This window comes from Rhinopithecus roxellana, chromosome 5 (assembly GCF_007565055.1).
Source record: "Rhinopithecus roxellana isolate Shanxi Qingling chromosome 5, ASM756505v1, whole genome shotgun sequence".
In the NCBI taxonomy this organism is placed as follows: domain Eukaryota; kingdom Metazoa; phylum Chordata; class Mammalia; order Primates; family Cercopithecidae; genus Rhinopithecus; species Rhinopithecus roxellana.
Genome location: NC_044553.1, coordinates 136,442,935 through 136,467,249, shown reverse-complemented (window position 1 = coordinate 136,467,249; position 24,315 = coordinate 136,442,935). Strand labels below are relative to the sequence as shown.

At 43.9% G+C, this 24,315-nt stretch overlaps 1 protein-coding gene across 4 annotated transcripts in view; it reads right to left on the bottom strand.

The window, feature by feature from the left end:
* Positions 1-24,315, bottom strand: part of NRXN3 (neurexin 3) — a 1,636,170-nt gene that overhangs the window by 1,591,167 nt on the left and 20,688 nt on the right. For all 4 annotated transcript variants that reach the window (XM_030931539.1, XM_030931540.1, XM_030931537.1 and 1 more), the window contains exon 2: positions 9,162-9,179. In XM_030931539.1, coding sequence (XP_030787399.1) covers positions 9,162-9,179 — 18 coding nt within the window. The remainder of the gene's footprint in view (positions 1-9,161; positions 9,180-24,315) is intronic.

The window sequence follows — 24,315 nt, the reverse complement described above, 5'->3', positions numbered from 1 at the left end:
AAAAAAAAAAAAAAAACTGGAGATGTTTTAGCCTTTAGAAAAGATCCTTAAAGACAAAAGCCCTGTCTTCAAACACTAGGAGTATAATTAGAGCTATTCTGTGTGTCTCGAAGGGCTGGAAGCCATACAGGTGGTGGAGGCTATAGCAACGAGGGATACGAAAGAGCTCTCAAACATTCAGTGCTGTTGGAATGGAATGGAAAAGCTAAAGGAGCAATGAGTTGCTCATCTCTGAAGGGGTCCAAGCCAAGTCTGAATTAACTCTTACAGAAAAGATTCAAAAATAAGGTGCACAGAGAGCCTTGACAATCTATTGGGCCTCTTCCTTCCCTGAAATGCTGATTCTAACCACAGCTTTATGAGCACCTACAATATGGCAGGTAGTGGGGATACAGGCATGGACATGGACAAACCTCTGTTCTCAAAGAGTAAGACACTGCTGCCCTTCAAGCGCCATGGTAGCAGATAAGGGGGCCAGAAAATACATAGCTGACTATGGTATATCATCATGATGGCTTTACTAGTCCTATGTCCTAAAAGCCATGGGAAACTCAAGGGAAGATTACCATCCCATCCTCCTTTCTACCTTCTCTTCACAATCTCCCACACTACTCATAATATATGTGGGTGTATAAAATTGTGGTGAAGAGCGAAGCTTTCAGGTCCCTTCACCTTCAAGATGACTTTATTTTAAAACAGTGATTCTCAAACTTCGGTTGTATTAGAACCACCTGGGAGAACTATCTTAGTTTAATAAGCCTGGATCTCATTCATTAGCTCTGCAAGTGATTTTGATGCATACCAGAGTTTGCAAACCACTGCTCTCAATAATCCAAAGCCTGGATTCAAATTCTAGCTCCACCTCTCACTAACTGTGGGACTTCTGAGCAAGTTAACTTTGCACTTCCTTCTGCCTCTCATCTGAAAAATATCTGTAAAATTTCCTGCCTCTCATCTGCAAAATATCCTTTCAGAATCACTGTGACAGTCACACGTAACCACATACGGAATACACTTAGCACAGTTCCTAGCACACAGGAAGGGCTCAAAAGCATGTAGTTATTGCTGTCATTATTTAGGGTACTGGTCTATCTAGGTCCTCTCTCTGCCCTGCCCTCCATCTCTTGCCAACACCATTTCTCTAATAAGCTGGCAGCACTAGCAGACCACCTGCCCAGTGCATCCTCGGATGCCTCCCTACATGGTTACAGTCAGCTAAGCTACCCCCATAAAGGGACCCACTGCCCTCGACTCTCAGCTGCTTTCTACCTCCTCACTCCTCCTGAGGCCTAGCCCAGCAAACTGACAAGTTTAGCCTCGTCCTTACCAGACCTTCCTAGGCAGGTCTGCAGACTGGGAGGGTCTCCAAGGCTGTCCCAAACTGGCTGTGTGGCTTAGCTGAGTCACAGGGGAGGTCTGTTGCCTCATTTCCCCCTCCTGGACAGGGAGGGAACTGCTCTGGAACAGTCTCTCAATGGCCTCATCAATGACATTTTGAGCAGCACAAATCTTTGAATGAGGCTCTCCTGCATATCACAGCGCATTTAGCATTCATTGCCCCTTCCTTCTAAATGCCACTGCTGCCCCTCCACACTGGAGCAAAAAATAAACACCTCCGCCCATTTGGCAAGGTCAGGGGCAGGATATCACGAATGATTTTTCCAGCTAAAACTCTGGCCTTGCCCTCCAGAACTGGGAAATGAAATGTGACCATAACCAATACCCCAGTGGGTCTGCCTGTCTAAGATAATAAAGGAGGGATTTCTAACTGCTCTACAAAAAAGCACCAAGGTCCAGTGATCTGCATCCCTGAGTGAGCCTAAGCTGAAGGCAGGTTGAGAAGCAGCTCCTTACTCACACTTACTCATCGAGAACAGCTACAGGAGCCAGGGGGGTCTTCCTGGGCCCCAGCCGGGCAATTGGCTGGGAGTTGAGCACTGTTAGCCTAGCTGAGGGCTCCCTTCCAATCTAATTACACGCAAAGGAGGTAGATTTCCCTGCAGCCTCCATCTCCCACTGAGCCAAGCTCAAGATGGGCACTGAATAAAGATTCATTCAATTACCTTCTGTCTCAGGGTGAACCCCAATAAAAAGCGGACTTTCTTTCAGCAGGATGTGGGATAAAACAAAGAGCTGAGTCCTAAGCACTGCTGATTCATTCAGGAAGCATTTCTCTGTGCCTGCGATGTATTGGCACTGTGCTAGGCTAAGAGGATACAGTTGTAAATAGCAGTGTACCTTTGTGAAGTGTACACTCTAGTGGAATTCCCTAGGAGATGTCTCCTGGGCCACACCTACCAGGGTTTGCATTCTGTTCCACCACTTTTTACTGGGTTGTATCAGTGAGGTACTTATTGTACCTGAGCCTCAATTTGTTCATGGGTGAAATGGGCCAAATAGCAATTTACCTCCTAGGGATGTCAAAAGCATTAAATGAGGCATGTAAAACTTAATATTTCCATGCCTGGCTTAAAATACAAGCTCAAAAATTTCAAGTGTTTTTTCTCATAAGGTAATAAGGAAGAAAATCAAGTAGGAGTATTGACCCAAAGAATAGCAAAGAAAAAACAAATATCTCATAGGCACTACTAAAGTTAGAAGGTTTAAGTCTTTGGTAATGGAGAAGGCTTTCTCCTGGTTGCTATTCCCTAAGGTATCTCAGTCAGATGGTCTAAGCATACAGCTTCAGAGTCAAAGAAGCCAGAAAGGTCATCTGATTCTAATCTATCAGGTTAAAGAAAAGAAGCCTATTTGCCCAGAGAGGTTACATGACTTGCCCAAGGGCGTACAGCTCCTGGGAAGAGTGGCAGAACTACCAAGCAGAAATTCCAGACCTGCATTTACATTCTGAAACTTACCATACCTGCTTCCGACCTTGGGCAAAGGATGCAATGTCTTGGAGCTCAAGGTTCTTCATCAGTGAAGTGGTAGGTGCCTGGCACACTGTGGGTTCTCTACAAAATATTGGTCTCCTTTGCCCCCTTTTACTGGTTCCTAAGCCCCACTTGAGAACAATGGCTGGGATCTAAGTTTGAGGCACCTCTCCACTGGAAGCACAAAGGGCAGGACAGATCGGAGAGAATATGCGGCAGGAGAGAACAGCAGGTGTGTTTGGGGAAGTTCTACAGCACTGCGCAGGAGCATGCCTCAAGACGATTAGGGAGACCAAGACACAGCTACAATGGTGAGCTGATTTTCTGGTTTTTAAAAAAAACTTTCTGAGCCAAAGTATCTTCATCTATAAAATGGAAACTGTGCCTGAAGGATCAACTGGATAACTTATATGAACCCCGAAAATCTGAGGTCTCAGTTAATTCAGAAAGTTTATTTTGCCAAGGACCCACTGGGACATAGCCTCGGGAAGTCCTGCTGACATGTGCCCAAGGAGGTCCAGGCACAACTTAGTTTTATATATTTTAGGGAGACATGAGATATCGATCAATATATGTAAGAAGTACATTGGTTCGGTCTGCAAAGGTGGGACAACTTGAAGCCAAGGCAGGAAGTGGGGAGGGGGCTTCCAGGTCACAGATAGGTGAGAGATGAATGGTTGCATTATTTTGAGTTTCTGATTAGCATTTCCAACAGAGGCAATCAGATAGGCATCTATCTCAGTGAGCAGAGGGGTGACCTTGAACAGAATGGGAGGCAGGTTTCCCCTAAGCAGTTCCCAGCGTGACTTTTCCCTTAGTGATTTGAGGACCCCAAGATTTATTTTCCTTTCACATTTATAATAATAGCTATTTCATATATGGTTAAGTATGTGCCAGGCACTGTTCTAAAGACTTTACATGCACAAGCTCACAATCTTCGAAACAACTCCATGAGGCAGGTTCTCTTATTCTCCCCATTTTGCAGATGAAAGAAGTAGAATCCCCACAAAGGTAAAGTAACTTGAATAGGTCATAGTGCCATGATAGAGACAGAGGTGGCAAACTTTTGTTTAATAAGGAGCCAGATCGTAAACACTTCAGGGGCTGTGAGGCTCTATCACAACTATGCAACTCTGCCTGTGCAGTTCAAAAGTAGCTGAAGACAGGCCAGGCGAAGTGCTCACACCCTGTAATCCCAGCACTTGGGGAGGCCGAGGCAGGTGGACCACAGGAGGTCAGGAGTTCTAGACCAGCCTGGCCAACAAGGTGAAACCCTGTCTCTACTAAAAAAACAAAAATTTGCTGGGTGTGGTGGCACACACCCATAATCCTTGCTACTTGAGAGGCTGAGGCAGGAGAATTGCTTGAACCCAGGAGGCAGAGGTTGCAGTGAGCCAAGATTGCACCATTACATGCCAGCCTGGGTGACAAGAGTGAAACTCCATCTCAAAAAAATAAAAATTAAAAAATGTTAGCCGGAGACAACGCATAAAGGAATAAAGGAATAGATATGGCTATGTTCCTGAAGAACTTTATGAGCATGGAAATTCAAATTTCATAAAATTTTTGTCTTACAAATTAGTTCATCTTTTGACTGTTTCCAGTCACTTAAAAATGTAAAACCCATTCTTAGCTTTCAAGCCATACAAAAACCAGGCTGCAAGCTGGATTTAACTCTCAAGCTATATTTTGCCAACTCCTGCTCCATCCTATGCTATCTCACCTTACATCTACATGAAAGATGTAAGGTGTCAGACAGAGTGTGCCTGAACAGTGACCAGCACATACTAAGTGGTTAGTAAATGCTCATTCTCGTTCCCTTCCCTAATCTCGTTCTCCTTCTTCCTCCCCACAACCAGATCAGATGTCTCATTTTGTGCCCAGCACGAGAGAGGAAGGCGAGGACTTTAGCGAGGTGGACTGCAACTTCTCAGTAAAGACAGCCCTGTTGGTCCCAAAGGGGAGAAGAGAGCGGGAATTTGAGTTCAGTGTGGCTCAAACTTTAATGAGTATACACCTAGAGGTCCTGATAAAATGCAGATTCTGATTTAGCAGGCCTGAGCATCTGCTGGTCGGTCCTGCAGGTCACCCTGTGAGCAACAAGCTTCAAGCGCATCCCCTCTGTGTCCACAAACACAAGTCAGACTCGCGTTGCCTCCAGGCTCTTGCCCTGGAGACAGGGCAAGGTCCAGGACATATAATCAGGTCCCCTCCCCAAGGACAGCCTGAGATGACTTACAATGGAAGAGGAAGACAATACGGGGCGGAGATCAAGAGTGGGTAGGGGAAGTCTCCAGCAAAGGCGTCTGTTCCTTTGGCAACAGCAGACAGAGGCCTCCTGGGGGCCCAGCAGACAGGAGCCCCTCCCGCCGTGCCTGCCAGGGCTCTGATGGACGGAAGCAGGAGGCCTATTTCCTCATCGGGCCTCTGAATAACTAGGGCACTTCCACAAGGTCACAGTTATTCATTTAAATTCCAGGTCTAATCAGCAGGCAGAGCTTGAGAAATTATCCTTTCTGAGGAGAGAGGCTGTCATTGGAGCACCATAAACAGCCCCTCCAGGCAGGAGGGACAAGCACTGGGGGAGGGGAGAAGAAGGGTCTCACACCCAGAGGTCCCAGAATTGTTCCCCGTGCTCTAACCGACTACTCGACTACTCTTCTCTCTTCGTCACCTCCAAATGGCTTCCAGAGAGTTCTGGAACAGGCAAAAGGCAGGGGAGGGTTTAAGACAGGGCAGAGATGCCCACCTCTGCTCTACAAGCAGCCCAGGAAGACCAGTGACAAATCCCAATGTACAAAAGCATGGGATAAAGCACCTGACAGGGGTCCCTGCCAGGCCACATATGGGTTACATAGCCTCAGAGAGGTCCTTTCCCTTCTTGGGCCTGAGTTTGCACTCCTTGGACAGGATACCCTTTAAGCTCCACCATGTCTTGGAACCCTACAAACTCAAAATTCCCCATGTGCTTGTGGCCATACTTCTTGTTCAATAGAGATTTGAGGTTAAACTCTGTGCCATGTGCCATGCAAAGAGCTGGGAACGCAGACACAAACAGGACACAGCCTGGACCACAGCTCTGTCACGTGAAAAGCAGGGTCTGGAAGAACAAGAGCACAAGCTTTGGAGGCAGACAGATCCGGGATCCCAGCCTAGTCACCAGCAGGAGGTGACCTGGGCAAGTTACTGAACTCCCTGCAGCAACTTTTCTCCCTCTGTGCTGAGGATGGTAACACCAACCTGGAGGGGCTGACATGGAGAGTTAAGAGAATGTCAGAGCTGGGCTCCCAGGCCATCTTCAGCACCTGTCAAGTGCTTACTGTTACTGTTATTATTCTGAACCTCCTCCCCAAAGACTACAAGGAGGGAATATGGATTTCACTCCATGAAGTGGAAGAAAATGTGCCTGCCCCTTTTTCCTGGGTGCCCTGGGCCCTTGCTCCAAGTCCCCAGCCTGTCTCTGGGACCTTGGGAAAGGTATTGCCCACCAGGCCCCATCTCAGACTTTTACATTAGGGTTACTTCTAACTCATCTCCTCCACATGTAAAATTAATCAATTAATCAATCGTCCCTTTATAGTCTTCCAGCAGCCTCTGGTAAACAGTTACATTAGCTCATAAAATCCCCAATTTGTCTTCCTGAGGGGAAGGAAAAAAAAGTCAGAGAACCACTAAAGGCTTCTTGTTTCAGAACCACAGTGCTGCTGGCTCCAGAATGCCTGGCCAGGGGCTCAGAGAGGCAGGAGGCCCCCACTGACCTCAGCCAGGGCTGGGCTTGCTCAGGCCACCTCCTGCCACGTCCAGGGTCACAAGGGAAGGGTCCAAACCAGTGATTTGCTTCAGGCTCAGAAACCACGAAAAAGCAAGGGGTTGGTGGGGCAACAAGATTGGTAATCAGCCCTTGACACTTCAAGGACAGAATGAAGAGCACAAGATCTGAAATTAGGCTGCAATCCCCTCTTGGCCCTGCCACTCAACAGCTGGGTGACCATCACACATCATTTAATTTCCCTGGGCCCCAACTTCCTCGGCACTGAAATGGCACTCAGGCTACACACCTCAGAGGAATAAGAGAACAAAATGAGACAATAGCCATTAAATTGAAATGGTGTGGGTCAGGCTGGTCACAGTTGCTGTTATCTGAGGAAGGGTGACTCACAGACCTCTACCCCTTTGAAAGGATGGCAGAAGGCCTATGGGTCCACTGTGTTTCACTCCGCCATGTTATCTCACCCAGGACCAATATGGCGCCTGTATGAGCACTAGAAAAAGATGCCCTTTTGGTCAGAGGCAGCCTCATGGGCACAAGCTTGGCAAGAGGAACACAGGCTGGATTTATACCCCCATGCACACCCTTGGCTGGGAGACGCTAAGCAGGGCCCAGCTCTATGTGGTGACCCCTGGTCACATCTCTACTGGGAACCAGAAAGAGAAGAAGCCACGTGGCACTTTACAAACAAAACAAGGTGTTGGGCTTACTCCCTCGCTTCCTTGAGGTTTCCCAGCAAATATCATCTTATCAGAGGATATTTCCCTGACTACCTATTGTAAATTAGGGACTTCTCCTCTAACCTGCTTCAATTTTCTCCACAGCACTTCTCACCCACCCCCTGACACTATATATATGTAATATATACATAACATGCATATATGCATGTATATATGTATGCATATAAAGTATGTGTATATATACATAGATATGTGTGTGTCTGTGTGTACATTTTAGATCATTGTCTGCCTCTGTCCAAAATAAAAGGTCCATGAGGGCACTGATTGTCTTCTGTTTTGTTCACTGTTTTGTCCCCATGGCCTAGAACAGTTCCTGGAACATAAATATTCGTTGAGTGAGTGATTGAACTAAAATATTATTAAATAGAAATAATAAACTTAATGGCATCTTCCTAGGAAATGCTGTCCTGGGCTTTGGTTCAAACACCAATTATTTTCAAAGGTAGGGAGCAGGCAGGAAAAAATGGAGAGAAACTCTCTGCATTAAGTAGAATAACTGTATTCTACTTTTATGTTGTGTAAGATCCCACACAGAACAATGATCAGAAGAATGTTACTTAAGTCTGGTAGATTATTTTAGATATTTAAGAACAATAAAAAGATACATTCATTTGGAAAGAAGGCTGCTAATAAAGAAAATGTCACATTATCTCTAAGCAAAAACAAACAAATACGCAATAGTCTCATTAGGAAATACTTACAAAATCTTTAATCACTGAGAATTTTCACTCATGGGTCCTAGCATGTTCCAATGGAGAGTCAGAAGTTCAAATCCCAGGGCTACCACTGACAAGCTCTATGACCATGGGCAAAACTGCTTAACCTAACAGGCCCTAAATTTCCTATACATTAAAATGAATATAATGATACTTATCTTGTATTAATGCTATAAAAAAATTAAATGTTAAAAGGACTAAACAAGAAAACATGTGAAAACACCTGAGATGATGCTACCTTCCTATTTGGTCAAGTTAATTATTCTTTTTAACTCAAAGTTCTAGCCAGTTCAGAATTGTCTCCAAACCATTCTAAGTCATCTGACACTTATCCATAAATGTTCGCATCAGTTCACATGATTCTATGTATGTGCGTGTGCATATATATTTGTCTATACACACACAATGCTTAAAACCAGGACTCTGGATGAAGACACACTTTAAAAAGAGAAATGCTTAATTATTATAAAGGTGGTTCTTGTATTTTTTCCATTGACAAAAACCATTTATTCAAACCATCCCACTTTTTTTTCCACAGTGACCATGTATTATTTGCATAACCAGGAAAAACAATAAATATTGCTGATTTCCTTGTGAAAAATACATTTCTTAGAATAAAAAGAAAGAAAGCTCCTTTCACCCACATCATATTTTCCATGCTACGTATGTCATATCTTCTGCTTTCAACCACATGAAGCTAGAGAAGATAAGCAGATGTGTGGAAGACAAAGCAAAACCTGTTCATTAAATTGGAGAATACTTATCTAAGAACATCTTTACAAATACTTTCCCAAAAATGCTCATTTTCTGAATCACCCAGAAATACTAAGGAGAAGGAAGTTATTATATTAAGTATAAGAATCACATTCCTTTGGTTTTAAAACGGTTCTTCAAAACCAATACAAATCCATTAATTTGAAGCATTTCTTCTTCTAAACCTAGATCAGTGAAAATGCAATATACTCAGAATTTTGTCTCTCTAAAAGTCTCACTCAGACTCAAACCATGCACAATCTAGCAGAGGTGAAATTCCCACAGCAGCTGTGCAAACACAAAGACTCACCTGGACCTTGACTGACATCTGTGGCAGCATTTTCAAAGGGAGGGAAAGGGAGAGAGGAGAGAAAGGGGGAGAAAAAGGAAGAAGAGTGTTAGCAGCACACACACACACAATGCAATGTGCACTTGCATGACTATCGAGTTCATGCAAGCCCCAAAGGTACTCAGCTTCTGAGCACTTCGTTCTACCTTCACCCAAAAACCACCCATGCAAGCCGAGGGGCCAGGCTCCCTTTTCACTTTGCATGTAGGAAGAGAGGTAAGCTTCACATCTGTCCGGAAAGACATCATCCTGGAATCAGATAGGGCTTCAAAGAGCCAAGCAGACTGGAATCCTGCAAGAATATTGGTTAAAATATTCTGGTTGATTTCTGCACACTGACACCAAAGCAAATTCTCCTCCTCCTCCTCTTCGGATGCTAAACACAGGACATGAAGTCAAGCAAGGTTTCCCAGCAGAAAGAAAAAGTAAAAATGGACCACTCCCTTGAGAAACAAAGCAAAAGAGGCATAACAATTAAGAGCAAGTTACAGATTTATTCGCCACATAGGACTAAAGGACATAAGATCACAAAAGATTTATAAATCCCCCCCTCCCCGGTATACCCAGTGACCATGCTTCATCACAGACAGCAGTGTGTATGCATGAGATTGTGTGTGAGTAGATCATTCATCATACAAATTGAAATCCTGCCTCCTCCTTTAATTTTTTTCCTTGCTTTTCACCCCATCACTAATGACAGAAATTGCCATTTGAAATCACTTTTGACAACTACGAATAAACACCCAACCCTAGAAAGGTTGACATTTGAATTAAGCCAATGAACTTTCAGAAAATGAAGAACACTTCACTCCTATCAGCTCCATGAACAACATAATCTCCTTATCCTTCCCTCAGATGTGGAATAGAATCGGGCTGGGGAAGCACAACCCAGAGCAGCCCAAGGCACTGTTAAAACCCCTAGGCCCAATCTGAGAGGATATACCACAGCAGAGGAGAAGGAACAAGGGGCTGCTTCAGGAAACCACTGACCAACCTGGCAGTCTTGGATAGCTCACTTAGAATCACTGAACAGTGGATCTGGAGTAGCCACAGACACTAAGTACCTAGTTTAGTTCTTTTTTGTAAAGATGGAGGATGAAAGAAGTAGAGACTTGTACTAGGTCACACAGCTACTTCAGGGGCAGAGACTAGAAAATATCCTAGATCTCCTGGATGCCACCCAGTCCATCATTCATTCAACTGAAGCCTAGATCCCTCCAGAGCATACAGGAACTGAATTTGGTTTGCAGATTAAAGTGATCATGCTGAAGCCCTGGGGAAGCTGGGTGAGTGTCTCCCAACTACCCTATGGTTATGGTTTATTCTCTGTGCCTCTAATTTGCTGCCTGAACAGGATGGGTAATGTTCTTCATGCCAACCAATAATGAAATGCCTGCAATCAGATTTGTAAAGTTCCAGTGTATCCTTAGGGCTCTTGTCCCAGGAAAATCCAGGTGCTGACCAACTAAGCTGTGGCCCAGAATAAAAGAGAAACATACCCATAGCAACAGCTGAGCACTTCTCTAGCCCCCACCCTGCCTCCCCTAGAAGCTGTATCTGCCCAAAGAAACTTCTAGAAAGCTCTGAATCATGCCTCAGCCACACCCCCCCTTCAGGTTTTCTAGTGTGTTAGATTTAGGGATGAGTGGCAGGAAGAAGAGAAGAGGTGGAAAGGGAAAAAGTGTTGTATAAATAACTAGGCAGGGCCATTAACTGTTACTGATGAATTGCATAGAATAGATATTAAAATACCCCTTAATTAAACAGGATATCAAACTATTTACATGTGGCCGAGTTCTGTGGCAGAAGAATGTCAACACCATTGCTCATACAAACATGCTCTTTAGGGACACCAAGTGCCAGGGAGACAGAATTCCCTGGAACTCCAAAGGTTTTTCAATACCGGTTACTAGCCCATTTGGGGATGATGTGGTTACGATCTTAAACTTCAGAGACAGACAGGTCTGGGTTCAAATCCCAGCCTCTCTGTGGCCTTGGACTCATCATTAAATTTCTAAGAGTCATCTTCCTTGGCTATAAAATGAGAATGATATCAGAGCCTCCCTCATGGGGGTGTTATGAGAATTAAATGAGATTAAATGCTTGTAAAGCACTGAACTAAGTACAAGGCAAATGCTACATAAATGTTAGTGACTCTGATTGTTATCAGTTTGAATTATCACAGACAGAAATATAAAAAAATATTGACCAGATGGCTCACTGGAAACACCAAGAAATCACAGGAATGAAGCCAGTGATTTTGGTTCCACTTTTCTACTTACGAATAAGGATGTCTGCTCCCGATCTCCCCTCCTTCTGGTTCTTTCCCACCCCATTCCTCAGTGCGAAGTGAAGGAGTGAACAGAAGCAAGGATCAAAACAAATTCCATCCTTATTTCTCTTGTTTTCCCTCCTGAAGTCTCAATTTGGCATAGTTCTAGTCCTGTATGTAAAAATACTACACTTATTCCTGTCAAAGAGGGGCAACAATCCCACCAAAAACAAACAAACGAACAAAACCTTCTGGCTGGGGATCAAGGTCCAAGCTCAGTTCCTAGCTGTGGCACTGACCCGGAGGCAGGTCTGAGCATTATTCCAACTTTAGGAATAGAGACACATTAGCACCTGGCCCCTGGCCCAAGAAGCAGTGAGTGACCTGAATCTCGGGACTCAATTCTGACTAACAGCATGAAATGGTGAAGGCAAGAGGTAGATGAAGGAGGGGAATGGCTAGCAAGTAAAGATCAAAACCTTAGCACTGTCCATCTCCCAAACTGCCTATCCAGCATCCCTTTCCTCTTCTGCTTGTAACAATCCTCAGCTGTTTTCCAGGGAAGCCTCCCTTCTCAGCCTTAGTGGTTTGCTAGAGGTGACCCACACCCACTTGAGCTCCAAGGGTAGTAGTCATGTGACTCAGTCCAGGTCTTGAGAATATTCTATCTCCAATAATTGGCTCCGGAACAGACATGTGACCCAAGCCTAACCAAAGAGAGTCTCCCCAGGGAATTTTACTGGAATTATCAGGAAATAGGGTGCTTTCATTTCTCTAGAGCTGCCATATTCCATCTTTGTTACCACGTGAAGACAGCTTACCTAAAAATGTGGGGAGCATAGAAGAAAACAGCTTTTCCTAATAAGGGGATTAAGATGACCTAGAACCAAATCCCAGCTCTACCCCCTCATCTAGAGGCAAGTATCTTAGTTTCTCTGAGCCTCAAACTTCTCACGTATAAATGGAGATACAAAAGTATCTATTTCTGCGAGTTTTATCAGTGAAGATCATCTATTCACCATTCAATACATATTGACTGAGCAGCTACATAGGCCAAACTCTGCTTTAAATATTGGAGATACAAGCCATATGAAACAGACAATACTCTTGGGTTTTAATGGGAACAAAAACAGAAATATAAAGTCAAATAGTGATTGGAGCCATGAAGAAAGGAAAAGTAGAGTAAGTGCCAGCAGAGTATCCCCATTTTAGAGAAGATAGTTAAAGAAGGTCTTTCTGAGGAAGTAGTATTTGAGCTGATACCTGAAGAAGGTGAGAAACACTCTTATGTATACCTGACAAAGACTATTCAGGCAGGGGAACAGCAAATGCAAAATATCTAGGCTGTATCTGCTCAGTTAGTTATTTCTACTTTATGATAGAAAAACCTAAGACTGGCTCACATTACCTTCCCTCTCCCACCTTCCTAGCTCTACCATTCACACACGTCCTCAGTAGGTAACAGGTACTCAAGAAATATTCAGGGGGAAAAAGTAATCCTGATGAAAACTAGCTCTGGCCCAGTTGCAGCTACCTCCCTTAGGATCTCCATGCTCTAAACAGTAGGAACAAAACAGGAAAGAAAGAATTGGAAACCCACCTCCATCTTTCACCCACTCTGTTCAGCATCACAACCAGGGAAGAAGTAAATTAGGGCATTCCTGCTTCCACTCAGAGCCCGATGGACACTTATTGCATATTCAACAATAACTTCAGCCACAAGTGCATACGTTCAGCATGGTTATCCTCAAGTCCAAGGGAAACAATTTTCTGCAGTTTGGGGAATCTGGTTCTTCTAACCTGATATGGTTTAGCTGTGTCCCCATCCAAATCTCATCTTGAATTGCGGTTCCCATAATCCCCACAAGTCACTGGAGGGACCCAGTGGGAGATAATGTAATCATGAGGGCAGTTACAGTCATGCTACTCTTGTGGTAGTGAATAAGTTCTCATGAGATCTGATGGTTTTATAAGGGGCTTTTCCCCCTTCTGTTCAGCACTTCCCTTCCTGCCACCATGTGAAAAAGGACATGTTTGCTTCCCCTTCTGCCATGATTGTAAGTTTCCTGAGGCTCCCCAGCCCTGCAGAACTGAGAGTCAATTAGACCTCTTTTCTTTATAAATTACCCAGTCCCGGGCATTCCCTCACAGAAGCATGAGAACAGACTAATACATTACCATTGGGGGGAAAAGAAAGGACCCGTCATTCACCACTATTGCACTTGCAGAACCTAGCTTAGCCGGGGTAGTCCTCCCACTTCACCCTTCATTTATACTAGATCATCTGGACAGGTATGAGTCTAAGTTTCCCCGACTTGCTACTTCAACTCCCCCATGCCTCTGGAGGAGCTCTGGGGAGCATGGGACAGGCTTCACAGCCAGCCTCCTGTAGGCGAGTCCCAGTCAAACCTTCCGGGACCCCACCTGGTGAACTCTGCCTTGAGTCTGACCTATTTTCTAGGAGAGAAAATAGAATATAGATTTAAATGCAGTGGCGCTCTGGAAAACTACAGGCCCAGCAGTATGAGAAAATAAAACAGCAGGAGGTAGCTGAGGAAGTGTGCTGGCACAGGGGAAAATGCTACCACCCCTAGATCAATCTTACCTGGTTTGTCAACTGCCTTTTCTTCTGCAATCTGCCCCCACTGTCGTCTATTACAAATTGATAAACACATATGTATACACACATATTTACCTGTGTATTTCCTCTGGCCAGTCCTGGGGCCCTATGCTGCTCCTCCATACCCAGACCCCAACTGGTCTAACAGTAGCATCCACAGGCAGAGGGAGCTGTACAGATGAGACCCTCGGAAATTGGGATGCAGCAAGGCAAGGGATCAGAAACACCTGCAGCTGCATCCCTTCTGTCTGCCTTGCTTCTGCGTGACAAGAGGAAGGGCTTGGGGTTGATTTTTATAATACTCCTGTCCTCTCATATATGAAGGTAATAAAATCACCAGCTAACATTGACTGAGGGCTGTCTATGTGCTAGGCACTGTTCTAAGTGCCTCACAACAACCCAATGAGGTAGGAACTATTGCCACATTCATTTTACAGATAAGGAAACTGAGGCACAGAAAGCATAGGTAACTGGCCAAAAGTCACACAGCCTGTGGAGCCAGAGCCTGAATCCTGGAAATCCAGCTGTGGATTCCCCTTTCTGTCAATTACCATCCTGGCAGTATCACCCCATCAGACGGTGAACATGAGGACAAAATGGGATAAAAGCAATATTAATCCTAATAAAGCTCATGTTTATTAAGTGTTCTCTGTGTGCTGTTATACAGGCTGGAGTCTATGTATGGGGAAGCAGCACTGGGCCCCAGGATGGCCTGAGGAAATATCTATGTAAATATGTGTGTATACATATGTGTATATTGATTTTTTAAGAGACAAAAAGTGGGGGTAAATTGCAGAAGGACAGTTTACAGCCAAATAAGATTGATTTAAGGGAGTTGGCATCCTACCCCAGTCATATGCACCATCTTATTTAATCTTCATTATAACCCTAACAGGTAGAAACATTATTCATCCTGTTTTACAGATAAGGAAACTAAGATCTAGAGAGGATGCACTATGATTATACCTCTCAGACTCAGTAGCGCATCAGGTAAGGGTTAAACTATATTTTTCAATGTAAGAGCAAACCAGGACAGAAACCATTTGACCCACGGAACTACAAATTAGGTATAAGAATATCGGACATCTCACGGAAGTAAGAAAAAGGTATCGCAAGGGTCAGAAGAAAGGGGTAAAATGCAGTAATGCCATAGGCCTGAGCAACTGGAGACCCTGCCCTGGGCTATATATTTTAGAGGGGCCCACTCTGTTCATTCTGCACCCACATCCCAGCCCAGGAACTGAATAGTCCACAGGTCAAATAGATGTTTCCACCTAGAGCCAGCAACGCTTGCGCCCACCCTTATAGAATATGCTCTGGTACCCAGAATTCCTTGCCCACTTGCTCCAAATCCACATGGTCCTCTTCCCAGGGTCCATTCTCTCAAAGCAGACCAGCCTACTGGTATGTGCACTCTAGTGTCAAGAAGTGGCCAAGAAGAAGCTGCTTGCAGGAGTTGTGGGCTTCTACAGGCTGGGGCATCACATAAACATGCATGAGGGCCTTCCTGGTGCTAGCAGTGAGACAAGGGAGGCTGGCCACTGGCCTCCATGTATAGTCTTGCCTCAGGCTCTCAGATAGCAGGGCAGGTCTTCCACTGAGGATTACACTGAGCCATAATGTTAGAAGGAAAAAAAAAAAAAAAGAAAGGCAAAGACTGCTCCTCCCGAATGGCCTATTGACTCCTGCCCCCGGGGAAGAGGAGCATAAGGTTTTCCCTTCTTCTCCAAGAACAAACACAGAAACAATTTTTTTAGTTAAGAACTAAAGCAAACTTCCAGCAGCGAGGAGGCTGTTTCCTTCGTTCTAGGGCTCTTTCTGGCTCTCAGTGTCTGAGCTCTTCAAACACAGGAAGAGTTGTCTCCATAAAAGGTCGGGTCCTGTTAGCTTTATCACCGACATAAGGGTCCATTCATCTACCTTCGTAGAGGACTGAGCCCCAGAGCCCTGGTGCTGTTTGCTTTTGTTCTTTGATGCTAATAACTCCAGATTGCAAGACAGAGCATCAGTAGCAGCTATATCAGGCACCAGTCAGCCTGGGCAGGCAGCGGCCAGGAGGGGAAGAGGAAGGACCAAGGCAAGCATTTCTGTGGGCCGGGTCACTGCTGTACTCAAACACCTTCAGGGGCTCTCACATACTTGCAGTGGCTCTGGCTTGAGGAACCAGGATTTGACTGACAGTTGGGAGAAGAGGCAATCTAGTTGTTACAGATATAATCAGAGATCAGTGCAGACAGCCTTTTTTAAATTTTTTTATTTTTTAATGCTTTAGAAATTTTGAGTACAGGCATGTGAGTAAGGTAGCCTGGGGTTTGAATCCTGGCTTTGCCACTTGTCACTTAAAATATTTTTGGCAAATTTCTTAGCTTCGTGGTCCTCTTCTTCTGCCACACAGGAGTAATGGTAGTAAAGTCAGTTCTGCCAGAAGCATATATACAATCCTAAAAGTCATTTTGCTGTGCAAAATCATACAGTAAAAATCACAGAGCTTAACCGGAAAGATGAAGTTGGGGTGCAACACCTATAAACTTTATCAGTGACATATAATAAAATAGAGGAAGCAATTTTATACATGTTAAATCACTAAGAAGTACATAAGTACTACAATAAATATGGCACTTTTAACAGACCTGAAGTTTGTCTGTAAAAGTGGGAAGCTTATGAATTGTTGTAAAGTGTAGGAAGAGGATCTCCTGGAATTGGACACAAAGTTGAAACATCAGTTGTGGGGTGGGACTCACAACACACATGGTAGCTGAAGTTGCTGGTACAGGTTTGAGATGTGTACACTTTGAGTGTTCCTACACAGCTTGCTTCTGCTGGCTAGTTTTCTGCCTTCACCTAGTGTTTCTTATGGACAAAATCATGCATAATCAAAAGCGGAATTATTATGCTCAAAATGTTCCCTAATATCAATTGCATTCGAACAAATTTGCATTTTCAAAACAAGTGTTATAACAGAACTGATTGTCCCTAATTTATGACTATTGTGAGGATTAAGTGAAATAATCCATATAAAGTTGTTGAGCACAATGCCAGGCACATAGTAAACATTCAATAAACTTATTGAAATTATTACTGTTTCCGCTGGCTTGTTGACACATCTCTTGTAAACTGAAAATGACAAGTTGAGCTTCTATTGACCTGTTTAAGCTTTGCAAACAAAAGGCATTTCCAGCCGAATAATATTTCCCAGCCTTAGGCTGTGAGGTTGGCACCTGCAGTAGTCTCCCACACAACAGGGTGAGGGCCTTGGGAAAGTCCTCATAGCAGATGGACACTGCCAGGGAACAGGATGCACATATCAACTTCCTAGGGAAAGAAATGGATGCTGTCCTTCTCACAGTGCAGCATGACTCGCCAGGGAAAGGAATACACATCTGCATCTCAGAGGACACCAGGAAATCAAAACAGAAGCTGGCCTAAATCAAAGGATGTCCCATCATCTGGTAGGAGAGGGAAAAGTGTACCATAGGAGGACAGAGAAATCTGTCAATTCCTATGTGGGAAAACACTCTAGACATAGACATCTCCAATTTCTCTGTCCCCCTTTTAGATCGCATAGAGGTTAAGAGGCAGGTTCTAGAGTCAGGTAGAGTTGGATGACATTCCTGGCTCTTGCACACATGAGCTCAGGCATGTTAACCAACCTCTTCGAGCCCTAACTTCCCCATCTGTAAAATGGGGACAGTCTACTTGCCTGGCAGGACTGATGTAAGCATTATGAAGAACTAACGTATGCAAAAGCACTCAGCAAGGTGTCTGGCACACAGGAAGTAGTCATTGAGGTTGGCAATCATAATTATTGCATTACTTGACCCCAGTGATTTCCTTGAGACAGAGGATCTGCCCTCTTTCAAAGAAGTCCCTACTCTCTGGAAAGACTCCAACTTCCCAGAGTTTAGGCCAATAGGATGAATGTTCTAGGAGAAGCAGGTGGGTCTCCTAGGGTTTCAGTGGAGGTGAGTTCTGCAAACTTTTCAATTCAGTACAAAATAAAGTGCCTTGGAATAGGAGGCATACCATAGCTCCTCCGTAGGAGGTGCTGATACAGGGTGTGGGACAGAGCCCTCAGTTTGGAGTCAGAAGCCCTGGTACTAGTTTTGCTTTCCCAGTTTTTTTGAATTATGATAAAATATACATAACATGAAATGTACCATCATAACCATCTTTAAGTGTACAGTTCAGTGGTATTAAGTACATTTGTAATGTTGTACAACAACCACCATTATCCACTTGCACAACTCCTTTCCATCTTGCAAAATTGAAACTCTATACCTATTAACACTAATTCCCTTCACCGCCTTCCCCTGGCCCCTGAAGACTACCAATCTACTTTCTTTTTTTTTTTTTTTTTTTTTTTTTTTTTTTTTTTTTTTTTTTTTTTTTTTTTTTTTTTTTGAGACGGAGTCTCGCTCTGTCGCCCGGGCTGGAGTGCAGTGGCCGGATCTCAGCTCACTGCAAGCTCCGCCTCCCGGGTTTACGCCATTCTCCTGCCTCAGCCTCCCGAGTAGCTGGGACTACAGGCGCCCACCACCTCGCCCGGCTAGATTTTTGTATTTTTTTTTAGTAGAGACGGGGTTTCACCATGTTAGCCAGGATGGTCTCGATCTCCTGACCTCGTGATCCGCCCGTCTCGGCCTCCCAAAGTGCTGGGATTACAGGCTTGAGCCAATCTACTTTCAATGTCTATGAACTTGACCATTCTAGGTACTCCACGTAAGTGGAATCACACAGTATTTGTCTTTTCATGACTGGCTTATTCCATTTAACACAATGTCCTCATGGTTCATTCATGTTGTAGCATGTGTCAGAATTTTCTTTCTTCCTGAATAATATTCCATTGTGTGTACAGTCCACATTTTAGTTACAGAAGCCCTGGCTTTGAGGCCTGACTTTCCAGCTTCCTACTAGCTGTGTGACTTTCACCAACTGAGCCTCTGTGAGTCTCATTTTCCACATCCCCAACTACTGGGAAGAATGACACTAAGTACATGTCCAGGTTGCTGCAATGTTTGAATGAGGCCATAAACATGTAAGTGCTTTGTAAACAACAGAGTGCTACAACATTCGTTTATTCACTCCAGAAATACTAATGGGGGCAATTCCTTATTAGCCAATATGCTAGATCTTAGTGTCAAAAAAAGGTTTAAGTGGGATCCCTATTCACAATAACATCATAAAAGAAATTTGAAAAACATGACCCAGAAGACAGCGGGGCAGGGATTATTATCTATTATAATCCCCGCCATTTACTGAGGGCTTCCTGTACACCAGGCCCCTGCAACTATAGTGTATGTAAACAACCTCATTTAATCCTACTGATGTAGATACTGTTGTTATTCCACTTAACAGACAAGGAAACTAAGGCTCAGGGAAGTTAATATCCCCAAGTTCACGCATCTCATAAATAATAGCCAGGATGTGAACTCCGATTGCTCTGACTCGAAACTCCTTTTCCTTCCCACAGTACCATACTTCCAACCACAGATATTTCTTCTCTTACTGGTCTCACCACCCAAATCTATCATCCTTTGGGACACAAGGACAAATTTCAGGAAATTAGCGTGTGCTTGCTGAGACCATTGGAAAGTATGGAAGGAATTGATGGTCATTAAGTATTTTAGAGTATAATGTGCATTGTTGTATGTGCAACATCCGATGCTGCGTGGGATCTCAGGAGCCACATTTCAGAGAAAGGATTACAAGCTCGGGTAGCATATCCAGAACTAAATTCCATAAAAATACAACATCCAGCAAGATGTGAACAGGTGTTCTTTGAAAAAAAAAAAATCTGTGGTACACTAAATTTAGAAAACACCAAGTTTGTTTTTTAATATCCCAAGTCTTCAGAAAACTTTATCTATACTAACATACACTGTGGAGTCCAAGAGGAGATATACTCCATAGGGGATATATGTTTTCAGGTCACTGAAAATTCCCCCTCAATCTCCCCATTAAATATCTAGTAACATCTCACAGAACACAGTTTGAGAAAGGCTGGCTTTGGGATCCTCAGAAAAGCTGGGAAGGTTTACAGTTTACCACAAGCCTTTATCCTCACCCTTTTTTTGTTCTCATCCTGAGCCTTTGTGTCTGGTTCTACTCAAAATAGCTGCATGCCAGACACTGACTTAGGCACTGGAGACTCAAAAAGATGGCTCTCCATGCTGTTAGTCACCAATCTCATGAACCAAGAGATGATATCAACATGATAGTGTGGCTCTACATGGTCTTCTATTACCATACTTAGCACTAATTGGGAGTTTAGAGTTGACAGAGAATGCTTCAAAGTCTTTGACTTGCGAAACCTTAAAGTGTCCCCCTAGGATGGACAGCCACAACTGAGTGGAGAGAAATCTTTTATTTTTTTAAGAGACAGTGTCTTGCTGCCACCCAAGCTACAGTATAGCTGCATGATCAACTGGTCCTCCCAGCTCAGCCTAAGTACCTGGGACTACAGGCACATGCCACCCTGGCTAACATTTTTTTTTATCTTTTGGTACAGTGAGGGGTCTCACTTTGTTGCCCAGACTGTTCTTAAATTGCTTGCCTCAAGCAATTCTCCCACCTCAACTTCCCAAAGTGCTAACATTACAGATGTGAGCCACTGCACCTAGCTGAGGAATTTTTTGTAAAGACATTTCACCATATGAGCCGATGGTCAGATGGACACCCCTGAGGGCTGGGCTCACTGAGAGGTATGTAGAAAGTTTTGAGCTCAAATGCCAATACTGCTATTCATTATGTGACCTTGGATAAGTCCCTTAAACTTCATCTGTAAATTGGGAGTCATTATATCAATTCCAGAGTTGTCAAGCTTATCAAAAGAGGCAATTGTTTATAAAATGCCTAATGACCTGCCTGACACCATGCTCAGCACACATTAATTCCCTGTTCTTTGATTGTTGACATCCTGGAACACTGTGTTAAGAAAGAGGTTGAAGCTACACATGAGCCTGGGATAAAAAGAAGTTTACGGTTGATTAGCACGGTTTGCAATGAACTTGAGAAGGAAGGGGTAACATATTGGCTCAAGAGAGCATTCAATTGAATGCCTCCCAATGGGTCCTTGCCCTGACAGAATGAGTTTCTAGTGACCGAGGGAACCCCAGAAGAAAGCAAGTAGCTCTACTAGAAGACTCTGTTACTTCTAAGCCCCTTGGCAGCTTTTCAGCTTTCCCTTGTACCCCTCCGTTTCCCCCATTTAAAAAAAAAAAAAAAATGAGCAAGGCTGATTTCTTCTCCTTTATAAAGTAAGGAGGTGTTGTAAAGCTCTGGACCTAACAATCTTTTTTGAGTCTGAGGTCCATGCATATTGCCTACTAATGAGTACCAGTCCCATTCTGAAGCCTCAACAGGAGTCTGCAGGCCCTTTCAGAGGGAGCTCAGAAACCCAGACAAGGAGACATTCTGCTTCCAAGAAACACGGAGATTAGGCTGGGTGTGGTGGCTCATGCTTGTAATCCCAGTACTTTGGGAGGCCAAGGTGGGCGGATTATGAGGTTAGGAGATCAAGACCATCCTGGCCAACATGGTGAAACCCTGTCTCTACTAAAAATACAAAAATTAGCTGGGCGTGGTGGTGCATGCCTGTAATCTGGGCTACTCAGGAGGCTGAGGCAGGAGAATCGCTTGAACCAGGGAGTCAGAGGTTGCAGTGAGCCAAGATCATGCCACTGCACTCCAGCCTGGTGACAGAGTGAGACTCCATCTCAAAAAGAAAGAAAGAAAGAAAGAAACACAGATTAAGAGGAAGAGAGAGTCCCTAAAAAGAATTTCAATTTCACATTCACATATTAATAATATGCTTTGTGAGTTATAATTAGAACTTTTATTAATCACTATTTTTATCTTATAACTTCTGTTGTACTCTAAAGACAGTATAAAAACAGTGAAAACAAAAAAGGGGGTGTTTCTGAGATTGTTTCAGAGGTAACAGAGAAAAAGCAGAGAATTTGAAAAGTGGAAGAATCTTAGGATTTCAAGTAAGGTCCATTCCTTTCATTGTACAGGTTCATTTCATTGACATATATTCATTGCACATTATCTATGTCTCAGGGATGGTGCTAGGTACTGGGGTGATGGTAGATGAACAAGATAGACACAGGTCTTGCACTCTTGGAGCTTAGAGTCTAGCCAGGAAGATGGGCCAAAAATAATCACACAAGCAATTAATTAATTATAATTGTGATCAGGGCTGTAGAGTTGTCCAGGACACTTTTAGGCACAGAAGAGGAAACACAGATCCAAGAGAGAGGAATTAACATGTCCACTCAGCTGGACAATGTCAGAGCTGAAATCAGAATTGAGGTCATCTGCATCCCAGGTCATTGCTTTTCTCACTGTGCCTCTGGTGGGGTACCGGTACCCTGGACTGGGGGGTCTGGGAGAAGAACCCAGTATTAAGAGTACGGTGGGAGCAAGCACTGGATTTAGAGGTGGTGTCAGTTCCAAAAGTCACTAGTTCATTGAATGACCTTGAACTCTTTGTGCCAGTATTTTCTACTATATTAAATAGAGGAATATATGTTAGGGGGTTGATACTCAAATGAGATAATGTATATGAAAATGCTTTAAAAATACAAAATACCATGCAAATGTGTTTTATTGCTAACTCTTAATATATCATCTGCCTCATCAGTGTCCTCTCCCCTCTCCACAACTCTAGCAGGCATCAGGATGCCACCTACCACCACTGGTTTTGGGTAACTCGTTGAAAATCTATTAAGTCTAACCTACTTCTACCTCCCCTAGTTCACTATCCTCTACACACCTTTAAACAGGTGCACCCTGAAAAAAAATTGTAAAGCAAACTTACAGGATTCTCTACTCCTGCTCCTGCCCTACAACTTCCCAATAAAGAAAGGACTCAGTGCCAATCTATCACCAAAAGCTTGTGTTTATAAATGCAATAAAATATTTTTAGTATTCAAAAAAAGAGTATGGCAGTGGTAACTGGGAAAGAAAAGCAAGTAGCCAAATTTCTCCAGCTTTTGTAAAGAAACAACAGTGTGAACTTGGAGATTTATCTCTAAGCCCAGACACTCACTCATGCATTTTAGCAGTGGGAAATGGTTTTAACTATCACACAGTGGGGTCTTAAACACTAGAGCCTTCAACCATCAGGACAACAAAGACGAGAGAGGGGAGCCCCCGCAACAGGAATTAGAAAGGGCAGAGATGGGTGGTATAGACCCACTGCACTGGCTGAGCTCTAATCTATCTGCTGTACTTCGCTTTGGAATTAATCAAACAAATCCCCTGATAAATCTAAGGCCGTTATTAGACAACACTAATATCCCCCTTAGAGTAATCCAGACAAATACATTCAGAGACAGGGGAGTCCCAAGTGGCTGCAAAACATACCACTTTCATGTTCGCACATATCCACACAAGAACATGTGCATGGGCACTGCTCCCCACCCCCTCACCCCTAGATGTCTGCTCCCAACAGCACCATCAGCTTCCACCCTGCTGGCTTCAGGAAAAGGGAATGAACTGAAGGATGGAAGAACAGGGCTCAGATTCCCTCCCCTCCCCAACTCTGCCACTGACCTAATTTTCCACAAGAGAGGATTTTTCCTTTTTGGTCCTGCTTATTTGTAAATCATGCCACCCCAGTGCACACACAGCTTAAGGCGGCCCTAGCTAGGAAGCACGGAGAAGTCAAGAGGCTTGGAACTGTGGCCCCAGCTGCCATTTCTTGGGGAGGCTGGGTCAGTGGAATTTCTGTTAGCTCAGCAGAGGGGTTGGAAAGTAGAAGCTAGAAGGAGGAAGGCACGAGGTCAAGCTCATCCCAATTTTACATCCTTACTCTGCCCTTCACTGAACAAGAGGGGCTGTATATTCTAAAGTGACCCAACAGATATCTGCTGCCCACTTTATGTACGACCTTGGGTAAGTTTCTTAATCCTTCTGGGTGGCTGGTCTCTGTAAACAACACAGGCTATTTTGACCCTGATGTTTTGACTCCTTGAATATGTTTTGGACATACTCCTGAGAAACTATTTGGAAAGGGACTGACTTTAGTTGTAGGAAAAAGATTTGGTTTTTCAAACTACAAAAACTGACCCGGAAAAAAATTAGACCTATCAGGAAAATACACACACACACACACAAACACACACACACACACACATACAAACACACACACACACAAAATAGAACTGACAGCAGCTAAAAATGCACATGGTGAAATTTGCTATTGACTAAAAAATTGA